We start from the raw sequence: 23,861 nt of genomic DNA on the forward strand, positions 1-23,861 counted from the left end.
AGACTGAACGCAGAGTCATTTGACATTGAACTATCTACTTCAGGATGGAGTTCTCCGGATGTCCATGGACTACAGTTACCATGAGCCCCTGCCAGCACATGCCTCGCAGGGTGTCTGTTGTGGGGAGAGGAAGGGAAGGTGATTTTAAGCTGCTTTGAGACATGTGAGGCCTGTCGGGTGACCTTGGGCCTGTCCCAGTTCTCGTAGAGTTCTCTCACCCCCACCTGGTGTGTGTTCTGGGAAGAGGCAGGCAATTGTAAGCTACTTTGAGACTCCTTCGGGTAGTGAAAAGCAGTGTACAAAAAAAACCCACTCTTCTTACAAACATAAAATCCCGTGAGCTGAATGGCCCATTTATACGCAAATGTTCCTTTCTCTCTTTACATTATATGCCATTAAAGGTCTTATGTATGTAAATGAGAGGATCAAAAAAAGAAGAGCTGGTTCTTATATGTATATGTTATTTTTCGCTACCCGAAGGAGTCTGAAAATGGTTTACAATCATCTTTCCTTTTCTCTCCCCACAATGGGCACTCTGTGAGGTAGGAGGAGCTGAGAGAGCTCTGGGAGAACTGTGATTGGCTCAGGGTCACCCAGTTGGCTGCATGTGGAGAAGGGTTGGGTTTTATACCCTGCTCTCCACTCCCCCAAAGAAGTCTCAAAGCGGTTTACAACAATATTTTCCTTCCTCTCCCCACAACTTGCACTCTGAGACGTAGGAGGAGCTGAGAGAACTCTGGGAGAACAGTGACAGGCCAGAGGTCACCCAACTGAGAGCATGTGGAGGAGGAGTGGGGCAAACCCATTCTCCACATTACAGACTGCCGCCCCTAACCACTGCCCTCATGCCGGCTGACTGGTATTCCCTGGGAACTTCCAATTTCACTGTATACACAGGACAACTTATATCGCCAGAATAAAACGCGATTGATTTTAAAACAGGGGTAGTCAACCTGTGGTCCTCCAGATGTCCATGGACTACAATTCCCACGAGCCCCTGCCAGCAAATGCTGGCAGGGGCTCATGGGAATTGTAGTCCATGGACATCTGGAGGACCACAGGTTGACTACCCCTGTTTTAAAGGACTCCCACTTTGTTCAAAGATTTTTCTCCCCCGCGCTGACGGAGGATTAGACCAGGGGTAGCCCACCTGTGGTCCTCCAGATGTTCATGGACTACAATTCCCATGAGCCCCTGCCAGCTGGCAGGGGCTCATGGGAATTGTAGTCCATGAACATCTGGAGGACCACAGGTGGGCTACCCCTGGATTAGACGACGGCGCAAGTGGACTAAACACAATCTCTGCCTCCAACCAGGCGGCCCCAGACTGTGCCAAAACACACGGAGAAGGCCAGTTCAGCGCGCACGGAGATATTTGGCCCTCCGCGGCGCCCGTAGCCGCCCCCGGCCGGAACTACCTTTCCCGGCACGCCGCGCGGCTGGAGACGGAAGCGCCGAGGAGAAAGAAAAAGGCGGGCGGAGGGGCGCGCGGCAGCTTCCCCGGGAGGACCTTGGCGCGCGCGGCGCCTTCGCAGTCCCTTCGGGCGGCGGCCGGAGCGCTTCGCCGGGTCTCCTCGCGAGGAAGCGCCTGCGCGGGGGAGGCGCCTTGCACGGCCCGCATTGCCCGCCCGGCCGCCTCTTCCGGGAGCCATTGCAAAAGGGGAGCTTTTCATCGTTGCAGGGGCGGCGATCGGCTGGGGGGTCCGGCGAGGCTCGGCCCTGCGGCTGCTTTCTCTCCGCGGCGGAGGCGAGAAGGGGGGCGATCCGCCCGGTCCTGCGCTCGGGGGAGCCTTTGCAGAGGTACGACCTGCAGCCATTTTGTAGGCCGGGTGCTGGGGGGGGGGGAGGAAAGTAAGTTTGGGTGCGCCCCGCTCCAGCCCCCCCAGGTGTGGGTCGCCCCCGGATCGCTTTTCTCCCAGGGGGCTGGGCTGCTGCTGCGCCGGAATGCCAGCGGGTCTCCCGGGCCCTTTCTGCACACATGGGATAATGCGATCTCGGTGCACTTCAGAAGCAGATTTTTCCAGCGATGCGCAGGGAAATCCATCTGCAAATGCACACTGAAAACACATTATCCAGCATTGTGCAGAATGAGCCCCGGACAGGCGATGATGCTTGGATCGTGGAGGGTGGGGGGAGAAGGGGGCTTCCTGCATCCTGCCTTTGGCTTTCCCTGGATTTAGCCTCGTGGTTTGGGGAAATAAGATGCATATGCAGAATCGTGTTGATATATAGGTACTTCTTTAAGAATTAGAGGAGAAGCTGGTTTTGGGCGCACCGCTTTTTACTACCCAAAGGAGTTTCTCAGCGGTTTGCAGTGGCCTTCCCCTCCTCTTCCCAGCAGATGCCCTGTGAGGTCAGTGGTGGGCCTGAGAGAGCTCTGAGAGAACTGGGATGGGCCCAAGGCTAGCCTGCTGGCTGCATCCAGGTTAGAGAAACAGACAACTGGGGCTAATGGCACCCTATATGTTGAAGCCTTGAATGTAGTGGTTTTTCTTTAAGAGATAGGCAAGCTGGGGGTGAGTTTGCTCTTACATTCCTGAAAATTATGGCTTCACCCCACTGCATACTTAGCTGGTGGGGCACCCCACTGAACGGAATGGGATTTCTGTTTATCCTGGCAGTTTCTGGGAACAGGCTATTGTTATGCCCGTTCTACACAGGTTAATGCCCTTAAGTTCCTGGTCTGTAAATGCTCTATTATGATGCATGCTATTGTGCCGCCATTCACAGGTCTTGCAAACTGCCTTAATCCAAGTAATCCGGTCTTCCTGCTGAGTTACTTTTGCATCTTGACCCCAAGTAGCCGCCCCTGGGAGCACTCTGCCTGCCCTCGACCTACACCTAATAGCTCATGACTTCTGCTTCGGTGTATCTGGAGCACTGGGTGTGCACAAGACAGTTTATACACCAAGAATAAAGCTTGGTTGGTCTTCAAGATGCCACTGGACAGCATTTCCTAGTTTAGTTTGACCATTCACCGAAAGTGCCCCCATGTTTCCTGTGGTCACTGACGTGCTAAAGTAGAAAAAGAGTCTCAGTCCAAAATTGACAAAAACCAAAACCCTTTGAAAAGCTTCTAACCAAAATATGTTATCAAAGAATTGCCAACTAAAAAAAGCAACAAAAAATACTTTGGGTACCTGTGTCGTGTTTGGTGGCTTCAGAAATTTGAAGTTAATCTTAATATTTCCGTTCTAAAAACATTGTGTTATATGCAGTTAAGTTGCTTCCGACTTAAGGCGACCCTATATGCTAATGATGCCCCAAATGGCCTCCCATTAACAGCCTTGCTCAGATGGGAAGAATGTAAGAAATGGACTCCAGAGGTCCCCCAAACAGTGCCAGCCGTTCATAGATTTTAGCTCACTACTTTACTAGGTCAAGTAACATAAATGAAAGAGCCATTTCCTGTGGCTGCCTGTAATTATTTGCTTTTATACTTGGTAAAGCTGCACAGATTATTAGGAAAACACATGGCCTAGAATCAAGGGTGGCCAAAGTGTATGTATGTATGCATGTATACCCCCCATGTATATGCATATGTATATGTATGTATGCAAGTGTATGTATGCATGTATACCCCCCCATCTACTAAGGACTATATAACTCAGGGGTGGGCACACTGCAGCCCTCCAGATGTCCATGGACTACAATTCCCATGAGCCCCTGCCAGCATTTGCTGGCAGGGGCTTGTGGGAATTGTAGTCCATGAACATCTGGAGGACCATAGGTTGACAGACAGACTAACACGGCTACTCCCCTTGACCTGTGTATAACCTGGTTGTTGGCTGGGTCCGTTTTTGATTGTTCCTTCTGATGGCTCACAGACTTCAGTTTGAAATACGTTCTGGTTTGGCAAATGCGGAAATGTCAGTTCTGAAAACACAACTATTGTGTCAGGAAAAACAAAACTGTTGTGTCAGAAATTTGGATAGATCACCGTCACTGGAGGGGGTCCCCCCTTGTGCCAGACTTCCTTAATGGCTTGCTGTCCTTTAATGATATTCTCATGGATAGTGATATTAAAATTGTTAGGGGAACGACAAAGCCTCAATACACAACAGAATTGTTTTGCTGTTGGAGACTTCCTGTAGCAGGACAGAAGTCTGCAAAGCTGAATTTTTAGCTGATCGTTAAACATATATTCTTTTAAGAAATAGAATAGTGCATCTTATTGCTACAAACTGCTGCCATATTGAGTTTTTTTGTCCACTTGACTAAAGCTTTTTGGCTTTAGAAATAGTGCCTTCAGTGTTATCGTTTCTAAAGAAGTGACTTGAAATTTTAACATCTGTAAAATGCAAATGAAAACCCCTTCATGTGATAAATACTGCCCTGCCTCCTTCAGATTTGTCACTGGGTAGGGGGGGGGGGCTTTCCACAATTTTGGGACACTTATTTAATTGTCCTTCCATTCATGTGTTTCTGTTTTGTTTTATGGGTTTTTTCATGTGTTCTTGAGTTAATGCGTTCATTGCTGATTGCCTTATGCCTTAAGTGTCCTAGTTTAGGTAGAATGGCGCCTTTAAGTGTCATAGATAAATATATAATACACTCGTTAAATGTTTCGTGGGAATTTCTTTTGCCTGTGTTCAGGACTGAAAAATTTTCTTGGGTGGGTGGCATGGGAGTGGGGAAGCTGTGAGTGCAAGATAAATGGTAAAAAGAAACATATTTAAATGCAGTCTTTAAAGTAGCAGCTATGGGAAGGGTCCGTGGCTCAGCGGAAGAGAAGAAGAAGAGTTGGTACTTATATGCCGCTTTAATCTACCCAAAGGAGTCTCAAAGCGGCTTACAGTCGCCTTCCCTTTCCTCTCCCCACAACAGACACCCTGTGAGGGAGGTGAGGCTGAGAGAGCCCTGATATTCTTCTTCAGTAATCTCAGGGCTCTCTCAGCCTCACCCACCTCACAGGGTGTCTGTTGTGGGGAGAGGAAAGGGAAGGTGATTGAAATCCATTTTGAGACTCCTTCTGGTAGAGAAAAGCGGCATATAAGAACCATTTCTTCTTCAGTAATATCAGGGTTCTCTCAGCCCCACCCACCTCACAGGGTGTCTGTTGTGGGGAGAGGAAAGGGAAGGCGACTGTAAGCCACTTTAAGACTCCTTCTGGTAGAGAAAAGCAGCCTATAAGAATCAACTCTTCTTCACATTTCTTACTCCAGGTTCTCAGTGTAGCTTGCCCTTCTAACTAGAACAGACCTGGGACACTCTCCTGTATTTACATCAGACTTTCCTACTAGGCCTAAATAATGGTTATCAAGCAGCAGTTTATTTTTCTGGTGTGTATGTGTGCCCTTAACTCACCGTGCCTCCTGAGCAGCTGATTTTTTGGGGATTGTGATTTTGTCATGCATATTTCTTTCTGCGTCTCGGCCCCATTCATAGAAAGGTGGCCATAAGTCATCTGGGTTTGTTCTCTCTGTATGTTTTTTTTTTTTAAATCTGAATTATTTCTGCTTTGCACACTGTGTTCTGGGAATGCAGATGGTTTTAAATCCGTTTCGACGTGCTCCAAAATGCCTGGCGCTCTCCGGTAGGTAGCAGGGATAGCAAAATTCTGCTTTTGCTTTTGGGGTCCGTCAGAGGGCTGCAGGACGAGGAGGACCATGTGAAAAAAACGCCAACTTCCACCTGGAATGAGCTTGAAAGTGTTTGCACAGTAATCTCTCGGGCAGGTTTCTGCCGAGACGGCGTTAACGCCGCAGGAATGCACAAAGACCACTTGCTTGATAAGGAAGGGTGGTGACCCCTTTCGTTTTCAGAAAGGGAATAAAGGGTGAGGGAGGAATTCCAGCCTTCTTGCACTGGGGTCGCCTCTCCTTCATTTACCTCTAGCTAATGGCTGTCCAGGCTCAGAATGAATGGATGAATTCAAAATGGTTCCTGTCAAACGGTCAGTCGGTGCTTAATTAGTGGCCTGCCAGAGAGCATTTTGCTGGACAGGGCCTCTTATCTACCAGGCCGTCTCACAGGACCCTGTGGGTGGATTTCCTTTCGCCCTGGCATGGGTTTTACCCGGTTACAGCTCTGATCTTTTAGCAGTCTTCCAGAGGGAGGTGACACAGGGGCTTTCTCGGTTGATTTCCCCTCCAGAAGCAGCAGTGAAATGTCTTTTGTTGCAGGGGGATAACCTTGTTTTTGTGATAACTGGTGCTTCGTGAGTGGTAGTCTGTCCTGCCTGATGTATAATGGGGGGGGGGGGTACGTGGCGGCTTGTCTCAGGGCTGCCACGTTTCGTGACCTTTCTGCCACGGCAGGATTATGTATTGCTGGTTCCATCTTGCAGGCTTTTTTTCTCCGTAGGCGCTCCCACGTTGTGCGATAGGAGGAGATTAGAGAATCCACATGTGTTTTGGAGGACGTATGAGATGGAACTTCGAGAAGAAATATTTTCTTTTGCACCTTTGGCTTTGTGGCTGTCTTCAAAGAGAGTCTATTTGAAGCTTTGTGTTTTCCCGTTCGTCTTCTTCTGGGGGTTTTAATTCCGTTCTCAGGGTGAAATGACACTGGGCCGATTTTTTGTTGTCGCTCCCCATCTTGGGTCTCCCTTGTCTGGGAGAAGGGCAGAATTAAGACCTGTCTCCTTGTTTGAAAAACTGATTCATGGTAGACGACACCCAATGCTTTGGGAGATGGGTGCCTCGAAATAAATGGGTTTGTAAAGGGTGTTTTCTCCTCTGAATCGGTTTCTTAGGTTGCTAAGATTTGAATGTAGAATGCAAAAGACTCAGGAGTGGCCAAAACCGTCCATGGACTTCAATTACCAGGTGCTGGCAGGGGCTCATGGGAATTGTAGTCCATGGACATCTGGAGAGCTGCAGTTTGGCCACCCCTAATATATATAGTAGAGCCTCTTGTGGCACAGAGTGGTAAGGCAGCAGACATGCAGTCTGAAAGCTCTGCCCATGAGGCTGGGAGTTCGATCCCAGCAGCCGGCTCAAGGTTGACTCAGCCTTCCATCCTTCCGAGGTCGGTAAAATGAGAACCCAGCTTGCTGGGGGGTAAACGGTAATGACTGGGGAAGGCACTGGCAAACCACCCCGTATTGAGTCTGCCATGAAAACGCTGGAGGGCGTCACCCCAAGGGTCAGACATGACTCGGTGCTTGCACAGGGGATACCTTTACCTTTTACCTTTAATATATATAGTGTTATATTGTTTATTGGCATTGGTTGTATAAAGTTGGCTGCCCATAGAAACCTGTTTTCTGTTTGCTTATGGTATTTTCCTGTGCTCCTGTAGTTTTTGGACTCACAGAAGGATTATCAGGCTGAGTCCGCCAGTCACATAGTCTCAGCCTGACCTACCTCACAAGGTCGTTGTCTCCCCAGAGCACGGTGGCTGGGCCTTAGAGGCGAAGCCTCCGTGATTGGCCGCCTTCCCTTAAGCTCCCTCTCTCATTGGCTCTCCTGGCTGCCTGTATGAGGAATGCCAGATTGCCTTTAGCAAAGCAAAACTTGGCCCTCTCCTTGGTCTTTTGAAAGCAGCTGAGCTTGGGGAAATGCAGCCGGCGATTTCCCCCCTCTGTGTGTCAGGAGAACCTTTCTCCCCGCTGCGTTTCCGTGGGTCGGGCCGCTTCTGAAAAGCTCAGCAGCCAGGGCCCAGCAACACCCAGGCGGATCCAAAATGGCCCCCGTCCCGCTTGCAGCTTTAACACGTAACCCGTATTAATAATGCGGGCAAATGAAATTTGAAATGACCAACTTGGTCATTGCTCGCCCTCTCGTAACACAGCAGAAGCCGAAAGTCCTGACGTAGCAACCCTTAGCTTCACTCTCCCCTCAAATTCGGGCCTCGGGCTTCCGATTGGCTGTCTGCCCTCAGCTCTGCTTTCCATTGGCTTTCCTTGGTGCAGGCGCAGTGGCTCGGCCATTACCGAAGAAACCGTCGTCGGACGCCCCCCCAGGACCTGGGCATCTTGCATTTCTGGGGAAGGTGTTTCTTAAGGCCTTAACACAGGGGTAGTCAACCGGCGGTCCTCCAGGTGTCCATGGACTACAATTCCCATGAGCCCCTGCCAGCATTTGCTGGCAGGGGCTCATGGGAATTGTAGTCCATGGACATCTAGAGGACCGCCGGTTGACTACCCCTGCCTTAACATACCAAGCGGTTGGAGCCGTTGACTAGAAACTAGAAACGCACCACCTGCTACGATCTCCCCCTGGATATGAATATCGATTGCTAGATCCTGTTGGTGATAAAATGTGAAGGGATTGTTTTTCTCCCCAAGTTATGTATTATAACTGTAAAATTATTTTATCCTGTACTTCATTTTACATTGTTAGCCGCCCCGAGCTGGCTTGCCAGGAGAAGCGGCATATAAGTCCAGTGATAAAAACACGCCGGTCAGCGATTCGGGTTTCCCAGGAAATTGGAATGGTTTTCAGTTCTAAGTTTAAATCATTTTCGCCAGCCTTCATAATATACAAGCATGAGGGGGGGGGGCTGTGTATATCTTTTATTTAACCCATCTAACATGATGGAGACAACACACAATAGCCCTGGTAGCTGTTGATCTATTCACGTGCGGAGTGGAAATTTCTCCCGTGGAGAAATATAGTTTTGGGAAATTTTTTCGGCCTACATCACAGGCTGGCCTCCAGCTTTTCGAACTGGCCAAATGCTCTTGTGTTTTAAAAGCAGGATTGGTAGGAGCAAAGCGATTTCCCCATACTGAATAAATAAATTATAGGGAAAACATAGAAACAGACCTGTTTTTTTTTTAATACAAAAAGCTAAATAGCAACTGCCAGGCCCTTTTCACAGGCCCCCATGTTGGCAGACTGCACGAAATCAGTCAAGATAGAGGAATGTGAAAAGTGAAACCCTTCAGGCACATCAAGGGAAGTTGTGGGGCTTAATTGAGCACACTGAAATTCTGCACATAGGCCTGTTCCTGAAGGTATTCGAATATGTCGGCAAGAAGGGCAAGACACGAGCAGAAGTAAATAAAGCCGTCGCTCATAGTGGGGCTGTTGGGACCATATCTACACATCCACATATGTACAAATCTACACTTATCTACACAGGCTTTTGGTTGAGGTCGGGGTGGTGGTGGGTTGACCGGAGATCGGTCAGGGGTCCCACCCTAGCGGGAGCATCCTTATAATATAATAACAACTAGTGCTGACTTTTTTGGCTGGACTTAGTAGGTGGTGTTGGGCTAGTTTGTTTCCGCCATCTTGTGGGTCTTTATATGTACCGTTACTGTTTTAATGGGGTAATGGTTTATGTTTTTTCATTGTTAGCCGCTTCGAGGCGGCAAAAGTTGCGAGAGGTGGGATATAAATCCAAGTATAAATAAATAAGTTAAAAATCCGTGAGGACTGTTTCTTTAAAATTCGTAAACACCCAAGCGAACCATCAATTCCCTTGGGTAACTCCAGTCCAAACAAAAATATATAGGAATTGTCCAGGCTATTCCAAATCAATAATCTTTTTATTTCTTCTTTTTAAATCACCCAAAATCATAACGGAAATAAATCACAACCAAAACGGGTTCCTAGGTAAATAATCTCCCGTTTTCCCAAACTCCCTCAGTGATTTTTAGCCTTCATAATATTTTCTTAATATTTTCGCTGCTCCATATTAATTATCACATGGGCTCTCAGCTCATTGTGCTTTGGGGTCCTAAAATTTAAAAAAAATATTATGAAGGATCACAATCACTGCGGATGTTTGGGGAAACGGGATATTATTTACTTAGAAACCCGTTTTGGTTGTGATTTATTTCTGTTATGATTTCGGGTGATTTAAAAAGAAGAAACAAAAAGATCCATTATTGATTTGGAATAGCCTGGACAATTCCTATATATTTGGATTGGAGTCCTTAAAATCCATGCCTGCATCTGTTTCCGTTCTAATGCGCCTTTTTCCATTTCACACAGGGGACATCCCAGCTTTTAGGACAGCCACCCCCTCGACAGTGGGGATGCTTTTGGGAAAAGCACCGGCTTAATTTTTCCCAACCTCCCGAGAAACACAGCTTGGAGGATTAGCCAGCCGACAAAAATTCCCGCCCGTCGAGGGCCAGCGTGCAGACTTCAGAGCACCAGCAGGCGCTTAGCCGGATCTGCTTAGCCGGTGGTCCTGAGATGAAGACAGACACGGAAAAGAGCCTTGAAGCCTCCTCCGGGAAAGTCCCGCGCATCGTCCAGGTGATGTACTTCAAAGAAGTCCCGCGGCCGTCGGCCAACCAGCAGCCGGAGCAGAGTTTACCGCAGGTGTGGGAGGCCCAGTGGGAGCAGTTTCTGAGGACGGTCCAGCAGTCTCACGCCGGATGGGGCAACCCGCAGCTGGCGGACACGGCCCCCTGGGACAACACCAAAGCTTTCCTGGCCGCCTTCGAGCAAGTGGCCGAAGCTTGCCGGTGGCCTCGGGAAGAATGGGTGGGCCGGCTGCTGCCGGCGCTCAGGGGAGGGATGGAGCAGATCTATTGCCGGCTGGACGCCCAGGAGAGGGCGGACTACGGGAAGGTGAAGTCCGCCCTCCTGCGAGGGGACGCCGTGCGGACGGAGTCCAAGCGGCAGCGCTTCCGCCAGTGCTGCTCCCAGGAGCTGGAAGGGCCGCGGCGGATTTACGGCCAACTCCAGGACCTCTGCCGCCAGTGGCTGAAGCCGGAGCAGCGCACCAAGGAAGAGATCCTGGAGCTGATCGTCCAGGAGCAGCTCTTGGCCATGCTGCCCCCGGACGTCCAGAACTGGGTGCGGGAAAGCGCGCCGGAAGACTGCATCGAGGTGGTAGCCCTGGCGGAAGACTTCCTCATGGGCCGCCAGGCAGCCAAGATGTGGGAATGGCCGGTGAGGTTCATTTACTGCTTCGGTTTATTTTGTTTTAATGCCGCCCCTCCCGTATGGCTCACGGAAGTTCACAGCGTTGATCGGTACACGTGTTAGAGAGGATGAAACAGGACAGCGCATTCAGATGATCAGACAGAGTGAGCCGTATCGATATCATTAAGCATTTAACCAGCGAGGGCAGCAGGGGGCTGGGAGAGAAGGCAGTGGGGCTGGGACTTTGGGTGGGGATGGAGGGAGGAGCCCCTGCCTGCGCTCACCCCCCACCCACCCACCTCTGAGCAGCCCCAGCCTCACCAGGCCTTGGCAGAGTTCCCTGGAGCAGCTTGGAGAGGAACTGTGTCCCTGCCCCCGAAAAGTATCGCCTGCCCTGCCCGGGGGCAGGGAACCTAGCACATGCTGTATTTTTAGATAGAACGGGCTTTGTTGCTAGTATATATATAACTCCCACTCATTTAGGAAACCCACATATATTAAAAATATTGGGTCATATGACCATATTTGTTCATGTTGACCTGCCCCCCCCCTCCCAAAATGGCCACTGATGGGCCTGGAGGGGGTGGGAAGGAGAAGGGGCCCTGGGTGAGCATGTGCACAGCTATGCTTCCTGACCATATTCTGCCCAATTGCTCCCCAGTGGGCTTCAGGGGTTTCTCCACAAGTTGAGAAAGGCTGCGATAGAGACTTGCAGAATTAGCCATAGGTTAGAGAGGTTAGATTTTTTGTTTCTCTGCCGGCCGTTCTCAGTGCATGGTTCTGTCCTGAGATAAGAATTTCTGAACATGCCCCGGCTGTTTGTACAAGCGTGTGTTTCCGTGTTGATCAGTGCTCTGGCATTTGGGGAAACAGGGTGCTTAGACCAGAATATGAACTTGAAGTCAAATATTTTTCTTTTGCTAACTTGCTGCCTGCTGTGGATTAGAGCCGCCTTCTATAAATGAGTAACTCCATGCAGGGGCGTATCACCAGTTTTTTGTTATTTTCAGTTCCTTTCCTGTTAGTCCCCCAATGTAGAATTTCCCTCTTTTGGTGCTCCAGCACCAGTTGGGTTGACATTTCTGTTTCCCTTCTTGAGTTGCTGCCCCCCCCCCCAGCTTCTAATAGCAACCAGAACGCGGCCTCTGGAGAGGACTGTGATGGTCAGGTAGGTTCCTAAGGGGATAGGCAGTCCTTAAGGTACCCTGGTCTCAAGGGTACTGTATAGGGTTTGATGGGTCGGAAGACACATTATCCGTATTTGGGGGCTTGTTTCCAGGGCCCGTAAGAGCCTCTTGTGGCGCAGAGTGGTAAGGCAGCCGTCTGAAAGCTTTGCCCATGAGGCTGGGAGTTCGATCCCAGCAGCCGGCTCAAGGTTGACTCAGCCTTCCATCCTCCAAAGGTCGCTAAAATGAGTACCCAGCTTGCTGGGGGGTAAACGGTATTGACTGGGGAAAGCACTGGCAAACCGCCCCGTATTGAGTCTGCCATGAAAACGCTGGAGGGCGTCACCCCAAGGGTCAGACATGACTCGGTGCTTGCACAGGGGAGACCTTTACCTTTACCTTCCAGGGCCCGTGGAGTCTAAGCAGCCATGTTTTCTGTTCTTTTTTTTCCCCCCCAGGGGCTTGCAAATTTGAGGGATAGGAATGCAGCTTTAGAGAGGGGCGGCTGGACTACGGTTAATGCTGATCAGAAGCCCTCCTTGCACTGGGAAGTCACACAAGGGAACTGTGGGAATGTGAACAGCTCAGGTAAGCTTCTTTCTCCTTTGGAAAAAGGGGTCATATTGTGTTTGTGGCGGGGGGGGGGAGTGGGAGGTGCATATTTTTAGAAAGGCCCGTTTTTCGATTGCTGCTATATTGTACTGGTTTTTAATTTTTAAAAATATTTGTAAGCTCCTCCAAGACTATTTGGAGAGGGGCAGCCTAAAAAACCCAAAATAAGTGAACCAATGTTCAGATTAAAAGTTCTTAGAATCATAGAGTTGGGAGGGACCTTCTGGGTCATCTAGTCCAACCCCCTGCACTATGCAGGACAATGGTAGCATAGCCAGGAGATCCGAGGCCCATTCTCAGAGGCAGGAGATCCTTTTCCTGTTCTTGCTTCTGTACAAGCTTCAAAGATGGCCTTCCTGCTCCAATCCATGCAGTGGTCTAGTTTTGGGATTTGTGACGGGATGGGCGTTTCCCCCAAAAGCTTGCTTGCACTTTGTTTTTTAAGGCACTTAAATTTTCAGGCTGGGGCCCATCAGTATGTTTCCAGCCAGGTCAGGAAAGAACGGTCCCGTCTCCCGTCTCCTGATTGTGTTTTTTGTTTTGTTTTCCTGTTCCCAAGACGGGCTCTTGGTTCCCACGCCGGATGCTGCCCCTCAGCCTAACCAGGAGGGAGTGGCCTTCTCCCACATTACTGAGACAGGCGAAACTATTCCAAGTATTGCTCCAGGTAAGCGTTTGCCATTGAGAGTGAGAAGCCCCTTTCCTGCTCAACGGCGGCCTTCCCAATTTCCTCAGTGCTACGACGGCTAATAGATTAGGAAACTTGGAATCCTAGAGCTGGAAGGGGCCAGACAGGCCATCTAATCCCACCCCCTACTCGGTGCAGGATCAGCCTCAAGCGTCCGTGGGAAGAAGAATAGAACCATAGAGTTGGGAGGGGCCAGACAGGCCATCTAGTCCCACCCCCTGTTCAATGCGGGATCAGCCTCAAGCATCCAGGATAAGGATCTCTCCAGCCGCTGCTTGAAGACTGCCAGTGAGGGGGAGCTCACCACCTCCTGAGGCAGCCCATTCCACTGCTGAACTACCCTCACTGAAAGTTGTATTTCCTGATATCTAGCGAATATCGTTCTACACATAATTTAAACCCATTACTGCTGCCAACAGAAGAAGAGTGGGTTCTCATATGCCACTTTTCTCTACCCAAAGGAGGCTCAAAGCGGCTTACAATCGCCTTCCCTTTCCTCTCCCCACAACAGACACCCTGTGAGGGAGGTGAGGCTGAGAGAGCCCTGAGATTCCTGAAGAAGAAGAGTTGGTTCTTATATGCCGCTTTTCTCTACCCGAAGGAGGCTCAAAGCGGCTTACAGTCACCTTTCCTTTTCCTACAACAGACACCCTGTGAGGGAGGTGAGGCTGAGAGAGCCCCGAGATTACTAAAGAAGAAGAAGAGTTAGTTCTTATATGCCGCTTTTCTCTACCCGAAGGAGGCTCAAAGCGGCTTACAGTCACCTTCCCTTTCCTCTCCCCACAACAGACACCCTGTGAGGTGGGTGAGGCTGAGAGAGCCCTGAGATTACTGAAGAAGAAGAAGAGTTGGTTCTTATATGCCACTTTTCTCTACCCAAAAGGGTCTCAGTCGCCTTCCCTTTCTACGCATTGGCAGGTGGAGGCGAGGTCAGCCCAGAAGTCTATACCTTGGTAGTGAAGTGACACTCTGTATCTTTTCCTGCCCCTTTCAGCTGAGGGCCGCATTCTGAGCGAGATTAAAATCGAGAGTTTCGAGGATGCCGTTTCCGAGGCAGAAGGCTCGATCGAGGCCTCAACGGAGGACTCCCAAGACGCAGCCTCCACAAGCCCCGAGGCGTACGAAGAGAGTCCCCAGCGGAAACTGCGCCCGAGGGACCCGCAAGGCCGGAAGCAGGAGGCCCCCGTGCTGCAAAGACCTACCGTGCATCTCCGCAGGGAGAAAACCACGCTGGCGCCCACGTCGGTGACAACCAAAAAGCAGAAGGAGAAAAAACACTTGTGCAAATACTGCGGACATCGTACCTGTTACTTGTCGGACATGCTGAGGCACATGAACAGCCACAACAGTAAAAGGCCCCACCGGTGCGCGGAGTGCGGGAAAACGTTCAAGGACATGTCCTCTCTCGAGAACCACCAGTTGATCCACACACCCTCCTCCCGGCTCCGGCCTCTGCGCAAAGCCTTGAGTCCTCCGGAACAGGCCGGCCGTGGCGGTCCCAAGCGTGGGAAGAGGGGGGCTGTGCCCCCTACCCTTGCCAAGCCTGCGAAAGCCGACTCCAAGGATAGACCTTACCAGTGCTTGGATTGCGGCCAAAGCTTCCGGTGGATGTCGAGCCTGTGTAGGCACTGGAGAATTCGCAGCTGCCGCAGGAATCCCCCCAGTCAGTTCAAGCGTGGCGGTAAGTCGGAGTGGTTGGGGGGGCCCTTTTCATTCTGTTTTGCGGAAACTCGCTACATCTTAAGAACATCCGGATTAGGGTTGAGCGCTTCATTGCGGTTCGGCCGCGGTTCGGTTCGGCCACGGTTTACCAAAGCCCAAAGTGGCGCGTAGGAGGCCAGTGGCGCGGAGTGGAGGGGTGGTGGTAGCGTTGCAATAGCCAGTGGCTGCACACAGCTCTGCCGACTGGCACACTACCGCTGCCCCTCTCTCTATGCCGCGGATTTAGACACCTCGGGCTTCGGTGATTGCCGAGGTGGCCGAACCGTGCTGAAGGAGAGCCCTGCTGGATTGGAGCAGTAGTCCACCAAATCCAGCATCTCGTCTCACTCAGTGGCCAGCCCATTCCTGTGGACAACCAAGAACGGGGCACAGAGACCCAGGCTTTCCCCAGAGGATGCCTCTTGGCTCTAGGATTCATTGGATTAGTGCCTCTGAATGTGGAAGATCCCCTCCATCACCACGAGTAGCAGTTGTGGATAGATTTCTCCATGAATCTATCAAATCCCCTTTGAATGCTGTTTATTCCTATGGCCTTCATGATATCCTTTGGCAGCAGATCCCACATTTGAAGCTCTCCCTGTGCAGAGAAGTATTTCCTTTTGTTCTACTGGTGGCAGAAGTTGGAGTGGGGGCGGGACAGCCTACTTGATTGGCGGTTTGTTGGACTGACAGCCAATCAGGTAGGTGATGAGTTGGTCTCAACTCCTCCCACTACCCCAGCCTCGCTTTATTTATGTTACAGGTACAGATTAACTAAATCCCACCTATTCAGGAAACCCGGGGCCTTGAGAAAACTCCAGTTTCACGAAATCCTGATTATTGGAACCCTTCCTAGATCTAAAGAGGGGCATTACAATATCGACCATTTTCCTTTTCCAACACTACAGCATCCTGGGTTGATGACACTTTTATCGAACTATCCATTACAACCGTGAGATTCCCCCCCCCCTTACAGTGGAAGCAAATTCAGACCCCATTAGCTTATCCTTGACTGTGATTTTTTTGTGTGTGTGCCGCTGTGCATCACCTTACACCAGAGTTTTCCAAACTGCGGCCCTCCAGATGCCCATGGACTATAATTCCCAAGAGCACCAGAGGCCAAAAACCTTCCTCTGAGGTGTTTCAGAATTACTTTCAGAACTGTGTTTCAGAATTACTTTGCTTCTCATGGCCCCGATCTCCCCATGAACCCATCTTTCAATTATCTGCCTCCACAGCCCTTGAAAAAGCCAGACGCAAATCTCATCCAGGAAGGACTGACTCCAATGACAGGTTCACATCATTGCTCGAGAAACCTCCTGCCCCCTTTCCCCGGGCCCCCAGGGCTTGCAAGGTAACGCTGGCGGCCTCCAGGCTGCGGCCCAGGAAGCTGCCGGGGGGCGTCCCAGAAGCGTCCGAGCAGAAGCCATCGGCCAATCAAGATAGGAGGAAACACGAATGCCCGGATTGTGGGCGGAGGTACATAAGGCTGGCAGACGTCCTCCAGCACATGAGCATCCACACGGGCGAAAAGCCCTACAAGTGCCCGAACTGTGACCAAGCTTTCACGTGGTCGTCGAACTTCTTGGCGCACCAGCGGAAGTGTCGCGTGAAGAAATGTGCTCCCAGCACCCCTCTCGCAGAGGATCGGGTCGCGCAGGCAGGTGGGTGAGGCGGGGCTGGCGCATGTCCCAGAGCTAGCGGATTAGGCCTGTGGGAGGTTTTGGTCTTGTCAGAGACCGGCTGAGGGCCTCCCTCCCTCTGCGGGGCAGCAGATTGGAAAGCAGTAAGAATCAAAAGGGGTGAGTTGGGTGAGTTCGGCCTGTTTTTGCCACTGATGTGTGACGGCCAAATGGGGGAAGCAAAGTTTCTCCGCATTGCCCTGGCTTGGTTTTGGTTTCTCGGTGGGGCCCTCTGGGGACCTGATGCTTGCCCGGGGGCCTCCTGGGCGGCGAGGGGCAGCGTGGTGCAGTGGTTAAGAGTTGGAGGCCTCTAATCCGGGAAATATTTTCTGATGATTTGCGAATAGAACCATCCCTGCCCTCTGGGCTGGCTACCAGTTTTCTCTTCACCAAAGGGGGCCTGCAGAAACACGGTTGATGCAGGCCTATACCACTCCATTGGGCAGGCCTACGCTTCTCCTTCACCTCCTCACATACCCCACGCCAGAAACCAGGACAGAGCAGGTCTAAGCTACTCCACTGTCCACCTGCCGAGGCTGGAGCAGGCCTCAGCTGCTATATCACCTTCCCCCTTCCTCCCCAGGGCCAGAACAGGCCTCTGCCACTCGGTCGCCACAGTACTCACCCCAATATCAGGGCAGTCCTGTGCTCCTCTGTTCTCCCCCACCAAGTTAGAATGAGAGAGTACTTCCCTCTCTGGATCTCTGTCCCTACCACGGGTGACAAGCCACGGCCAGCAAGGATTTGTATGGCAGGGTAGAATCAGAATCATAGAGTTGGAAGGGGCCATACAGGCCATCTAGTCCAACCCCCTGCTCTACGCAGGATCAGCCCTAAGCATCCTAAAGCATCCAAGAAAAGTGTGTATCCAAAGTGTGTCTCCTCCCCTTCCAGCCCCCTCCAGGCCCATCACTGGCCATTTTCTGAGGGGGGTCGACATGACCATATCAGCTGATAATTGTTTAAATTAGAAATATATTAAAAATTAGTTAACTCCCACCCAGTTGGTGAAGCCCTTCCGGGGGCATTGCGAGACCCTAAAGCAGGGGTAATCAACCAGTCGTCCTCCAGATGTCCACGGACTACAATTCCCATCAGCCCCTGCTCAATTCATGGGAATTGTAGTCCATGAACATCTGGAGGACCCACAGGTTGACTGCCCCTGCATTATAAGGTACCAAGGCAGCCAATAGAATGTTAACAGCCCATCCAGTAGCTTTCTGGGCCATCCCCCAGTCCCTTCTCTGATAGGCTTGCCATGTTGTCATTTGCTCCTTTGCCCCTCCCCTGCAGGCGACGAGCAGCTCTGTCCCGTGAAGGAGGAGGACATCAAGTCCGAAGATCAATATGGCGTGTGGCCCGGAGAAAACCCAGAGGCTGCTTCCCCTGAGGCTTCTGAGGCTACGTCCCCGTTGACGGAGCAGCCCAGCGAGCATCAGGGCGGGGAACAGGAGGCACCCACCTTCCCCAGCAAAGGTGTCTTGCCCACCAGGAAACCAACAGGCTACTCTAAAAAGAAGAGATACCCATGCCTGGAATGCGGGCGCAAGTTCCTGAGGTTATCCAACATGCTCCTCCACACGCGAGTCCACACCGGGGAGAAACCCTACAAATGCTTGAGCTGCGGGAAGACCTTCCGGTGGGCATCGAACCTTTCCGAGCACCAGAAGAGCCGCCACGGATGCAAAAAGGAACCCGAGCCTAGCCCTGTTTTGGCAGAATGTGACGTGATTCTGGAAGGTGGGGATGTTCTCGGGTAGTCCACTGGGTGAAGCTCTAATCTGGCTTTCCCTCCAGTTTGGGAGGGTAGGCGGTCTGTATCATTACCGCGGAAGGTAGAAACGTAAGGATTTTGGGCCAAGGATTGAGGTTTGAGTTCTCCTTGCATGCAACTGGGTCCGTGCTGGTTTGTCCGCCATTTCTTGGGTTTGAGTTTGGGGCCCCTCTTTGGAGAAGGGGCTGCAGCTTAGTGGAAGAGCCTCTGCTTGGCGTGCAGAAGGTCCCAGGTTCAATCCCTGGCATCTCCCGTTAAAAGGATCTAGGGCGGGTTTTCTCTACCAGGTTCTCTGGACATCCCTGGAAGGGAGTCCCAAATGGGTGGGAGTTACTTTGTGTTAAACATTTATTGGGTGATTTGACCATATACTGACACGTGCCCCCCCCCCCCCAAACGGCCAACCATGATTTTTGGGTGGGTGGGAAGGGGAGGGCCACAGGGTGGGTGTGTCCGCTGCTCTGCTTCCCAGCCCTATTCTGCACATTTGCACCACTTTTGAGATTTCTCAAAGCCTGAAGAATGTTTTGGGGGTTCTGAATGGTAGAAAAAGTTGAGAAGACTGGGCGTTAGGTGAATAGGAGAAATAAGGGCTGTGGCTCAGTGGCAGGGCATCTGTTCGGGATGGAGAAGGTCGCAGGTTCAATCCCCGGCGTCTCACAGTCAAAAGATCCGGATGTAGACACAATGTGAAAGACCTCTGCCGGTCTGAAAGCCCGGTGGTGACCTTAAGGGCCTGATTCAGAATAAGGCAGGCCAAATTGGTCCTGAAGCAAAGAGCGATGGAATTGAGGGACAGACGGAGCTAGGGAGAGCGTGAGACTTCCTGTCACGTGATCAAATCAGGTTGTATGTCTCCCCTGCCTCTGGTTTCCGCAGGCTGGACATACCCATTCCCTCACTGCAAGGTTTTCTCCCTGGTTAGATGGCAGGCGTTGCCCTCTGCAGCACCCGACAGCCGATACAAAAAGATTGTGCTCGCAGAAAGGGTGTCCCCCTGTGGATCAGAGGAAATGGAGTCCATAGCACGTCTTTTACTCCGCTGCCCCTTCTGGCAAGCGGTTCCTCCCAGGACTGTTTCCTCCCTTATCAGCAATATCCCAGATCTGGAATATGTCAGTTACTCACCAATGATTCCGCACAACTTACGGTACTAAGTGCTGCCCTGACACTTGTAAAATACGTTGGCAATGGGCAACTTAGTGTTCGTTCGTTCGTTCATTGTTTGGATTTATATACCGCTGTTCCCAATTGGGCTCACAGCGGTTGACACAATAAAAGAATAAAATACAATAAGTCCCATAAATACCCGAATTACATGACTAAAAATTATTAAGGCTAAAGATGGCGGCAACTACTGATTTAGTTTATCCCTTCGACCAGCCAGGACCGGCAGTCTTACTATCTTACTGATGAGAGTGGGAGCAGATGGACACAATGGGCATTTAAACTATAAATGTTTTTGTTTTAATTTATAGTAGGTTGCCTTTATAATCGCTGATCACTCCTGTATATGTTTATCTTTATGCTACGTTGCTTTGCTGGCCTAAGACGAGGGGCAGTCAAACTGCGGCCCTCCAGATGTCCATGGACTACAATTCCCCATGAGCCCCTGCCAGCATTTGGCAGGGGCTCATGGGAATTGAAGTCCATGGACATCTGGAGGGCCGCAGTTTGACTGCCCCTGCCTAAGACGATTATGGGTAAATCACAAGGCATGTGCACGAGGAGATGCAGCAGCCCTGAATTTCTCTTCCCCCCCCAACTTTATGTCCTCGCAGACGAAGAAGAGTTGATCCACATCCTGGAGAGGGACTTCCAGAAGGGAGAGACGAAATCGGAAGCCTCGATCGAGACGCCGCCGGAAGAATCCCAAGACGCCGTCTCCGACAGCTCCGAGAACAGCGAGATCCGGGCCGCCCCACGGCAGCGTCGGGGGCGTGTCGGGCGGCCCCGGGGCGTGTCCCCTCAGCACCTGAAGACGGCCGCGGCCTTGAAGAAAAACAAATACCGGCCCAAAGAACGGAAGCACAAGTGCACCGTCTGCGGACACAGGACCTATTACCTGTCCGATTTGCTCCGGCACACGGCGATCCACACCCGGCAGAAGCCGTACAAGTGCCAGGAGTGTGGCCAGGCCTTCGCGCAGAACTCGGCGCTCCGTTTTCACCAGAGGAAGTGCTTGTACATCGGCAGAGCCGGCGACCGCAAAGGCCTCGGGGCGAACCTGGCGGCCCGCAAAGGGGAGAAGAACCCCAGAGGGAGGAAGAGGGCTCTGAAGTTAGCCGGCCTCACGAAAGGGAAGCGAAGCTGCCCGGAGAAGGAAAGGCCCTTTGTGTGCGGGGAGTGCGGACAGGGCTTCACGTGGAGCTCCAACCTCTACCGGCACCGAAAGCTCCACAACAGGCCCATCGGTGGCGTGGATGCAGGTGGGTTGGTGGGGGGCTTGCTGGGTGCAGAAAATGGATCCCTAACGCATTTGAACTTTTCTTCCCTGCACAAACGTGGACGGCTGGAGCGTCAGGTTTGATTTCCCCGCTCCTCCGCATGCAGACGGCTGGGTGACCTTGAGGTAATCACGGGCCCGATAGTTCTATTCTCACAGCGGTTCTCTCAGAGCTCCCTCGGCCCCACCTCCCTCGCAGGGTGTCTGTTGTGGGGAGAGGAAGGGGAGGCAGCCATAAGCCGCTTTGAGACTTCTCCGGGTTGTGCAAAGCGGGGTATAAAAACCAGCTCTTCTTTTATGGAGTTTTTACTGTTTTGGATGCCGTGAATGGACCGAGGTAGGGGGCGGTATACAAGCCCAATGAATAAATAATAATAAAACCGCAGACCGTGAAGGGGGCGTTAGCGGGCTGTCCAGGGCTTAGAGGCGAAGCTGACCATCCTCTTTGCATTTCTGCTTGTTCCTTCACTGGAAAGGCCGTCTCCCATCTCAATCATGTCTCCCTGTCCCTCTCCCCCCCCCCAGGCAGCAGTAAGCCGACCAAGATGCTGTTGGAGAACTCCCCGCAGGCCCGAGCCACCCTGAGGAGATTGGGCAGCGCCTCGGCGGAAATCACCCCCGGGGTGGCTTCCGTGACGGTCGTGATCAACGACGGCCGCTGGAAGCCCAAGAACCAGCCGGGGAAAAAGCTGGCCGCGGGGAAGGGGGTGGCCCCGGCGGGCAGGTATACCAAAAGCGGGGCGGCGTATCGCTACCCTTCCGCCCTCGCGGCCCCGCGGAAGCCCCCCGCCGCCCCGAAGAAGCACCAGTGCAAAGTGTGCAAGAAATCGTTTGCGATGAAGTGTTACCTGGTCGACCACGAGAACAGCCACTCGGGCGCCAAGCCCTACGTGTGCAGCGACTGCGGGAAGGCCTTCTCCTTCAAGGGCAAGCTGTACCGCCACCGGAAAATCCACTCCGGCGTGAAGCCCTACACCTGCCCGGAGTGCGCCAAAACCTTCCTGCGGAAGGACAGCTTGATCATCCACCTCAAGTCCCACCGCTCCTCCTGCGCCTACCAGTGCTTGCAGTGCGGCCGGCGGTTCAGCGAGAGGGAGCAGCTCTTCCGGCACCAGAAGAGCCACGCGGACCTGCACCCCTACGAGTGCCAGGAGTGCGGCCAGGGCTTTAGCCAGAAGGAGAGTTGGGTTAGGCACCAGCAGAACCACCGAGGGAAGAAGTAACGCCGGGGAGCCAGAGGCCGGGGTCCCAGCTAGGGAGACGTCCGCGTGCGTCGTCCGAACTGCCTCTGCGTCCCGTCGGCTTCCGAACTCAGGCGGGCCCTCCTGCCCCTCTCCCAACTATCCGGCACTTCGGCAGTGCTGCCCGCTCTGCTCTTTTTTGGTAAACTCTCTTCTTACTGAAATCTCACCGTCTCGTCTGTCCCCCGGAGTCTTGTGTGCTGACAGGGTTTTGGGGGGTATTTTTTATTTTTGTTTTGTCTCGACTTCTGAGAAGTTGGAGTATTCCTGAAGATCCTGTAACGCTTCGGCAGCTGAGCTGAGAGCAAGGGAAAGCGCCCTGGGTTGGCGGAAGCCAGAGCCCTTGTGGGCCGCTCGGGAGATAATGTTCGCCGCTGTTTACGTTTACCTCAGTGTCATCACTACCCCTTTGCTGGGAGGGAGAGTGCCCGGGTGATAGACGCCTTTGACCTTTGCTTCAGTTCTGGTCTCGCCAGCTGTAGTGAACGCCCCTATCCGCATTGTCTGAATTTGGCTTCCCCGTGCCCCGGAGCACTTCGGTCCAGGGGGAGGGTTTCTCAGACATTGGGGCCTTGCTGGTGGTCCGGATGGGAGGGGCATCTTTCCCTGTTCTCAAAAAGGAGAGTTTCGGCTGAGGCAGGACGCGTGGGAATAGCAGCCCACGACCCACCCGGGATCCCATGTGGGAGAGGGAGCTGATGGATCACAATAAGACACCAACCCACCCTGCGCCCCCAAGCCATGTGGGTTCTTTTGAGAGTTTTCCACCAATCCGGGGGGGGGAACTCCAGTCCACTGAGTTTACAACAGGGATTAAAGGCTGACTGTACAAAAATGGCAGGGAGGGGAGTTGAATGAACCACCCCATTGCAGGTGTCCTACAGGCCTCAGTGGTGTTAGGGCAGCTTGTGGCACACCCCAGCGAGAGGTATTTCACATATTTGTTTCCTTCTTACAAGGGAATTAGGGAGCCGACGACTTTTCCTCGTCCCCATCTGCCGTCTCCAATCAGCCGTCTCCCCGTTCCTGTAATTGTCTCAGGCCAGGACAGCTTGCTTTCCGTTCTGCAAACAACATCGGCCATCTCACGACCGCAAAAGCCGGCCAAGGAATACCTTTTTCCCCTTTCCCGTCAGCTGGAACCCCCCCCCCACCCCAAGTTGAAACTTTCCCCGTCTTCTTGGAACTTGATGCCCTTCAGTATTTCTCCGCCCTCCGCGATCTCTCTTCCTTCCCCCTTTATCCTTTTCTTAGGAAATTTTCTTTTTCTTAAAAAAAAAAAAAAAATCACTTACTATGAGCCTGCTGATTTTATTTTTTTTGTTTTTTTTAGACGTTTGTGATCGTAGTGCGTTCTAGATGCCGTTAGAAAACAATTCAGGGACCGGTGGGAAAAGCTTTCACCTGAGTTTACCCTTCCTGTGCCTCGAGGTGCAGGATCAGGGCCACACGAGAAGCTATATCAGGGGTGGGCAAACTGCGGCCCTCCAGATGTCCGTGGACTACAATTCCCAGGAGCCCCTGCCAGCAAACGCTGGCAGGGGCTCCTGGGAATTGTAGTCCACGGACATCTGGAGGGCCGCAGTTTGCCCACCCCTGAGTTATATAGTCCTTAGTAGATGGGGGATATACATGCTAAGATGATGATGATGATGATATTTTATTTGTTGAGCCAAACATCCCCGTTGCTTGTAATAAATTCTGGCATGGTTGGTTTACTTGGAATCAATAAATAAGTGTTTTACAACCATTTGGAATCACGGGCCTTTAAAAAAA

General features: G+C 51.9%; 1 protein-coding gene across 1 annotated transcript; it reads left to right on the forward strand.

Moving 5' to 3' along the window:
- Positions 1-1,448: 1,448 nt before the first annotated feature.
- Positions 1,449-23,375, forward strand: LOC143833881 (uncharacterized). Its single transcript, XM_077330113.1, has 9 exons — positions 1,449-1,800; positions 9,891-10,802; positions 12,400-12,529; positions 13,113-13,220; positions 14,236-14,922; positions 16,181-16,606; positions 17,918-18,364; positions 20,180-20,827; positions 21,370-23,375. The coding sequence occupies exons 2-9, from the start codon at positions 10,098-10,100 to the stop codon at positions 22,065-22,067; spliced, it is 3,849 nt and encodes a 1,282-aa protein (XP_077186228.1). The 5' UTR covers positions 1,449-1,800; positions 9,891-10,097; the 3' UTR covers positions 22,068-23,375.
- Positions 23,376-23,861: the final 486 nt, after the last annotated feature.

The sequence above is a fragment of the Paroedura picta genome, chromosome 3 (assembly GCF_049243985.1).
Source record: "Paroedura picta isolate Pp20150507F chromosome 3, Ppicta_v3.0, whole genome shotgun sequence".
NCBI lineage: Eukaryota > Metazoa > Chordata > Lepidosauria > Squamata > Gekkonidae > Paroedura > Paroedura picta.

Coding starts and splice junctions, on each gene's coding strand:
- LOC143833881 (XM_077330113.1), top strand. CDS start 10,098: ATGAAGACAGACACGGAAAAGAGCCTTGAAGCCTCCTCCGGGAAAGTC. Junction 18,365..20,179: donor ATGTGACGTGATTCTGGAAG/GTGGGGATGTTC, acceptor ATGTCCTCGCAG/ACGAAGAAGAGTTGATCCAC. Junction 20,828..21,369: donor CATCGGTGGCGTGGATGCAG/GTGGGTTGGTGG, acceptor CCCCCCCCCCAG/GCAGCAGTAAGCCGACCAAG.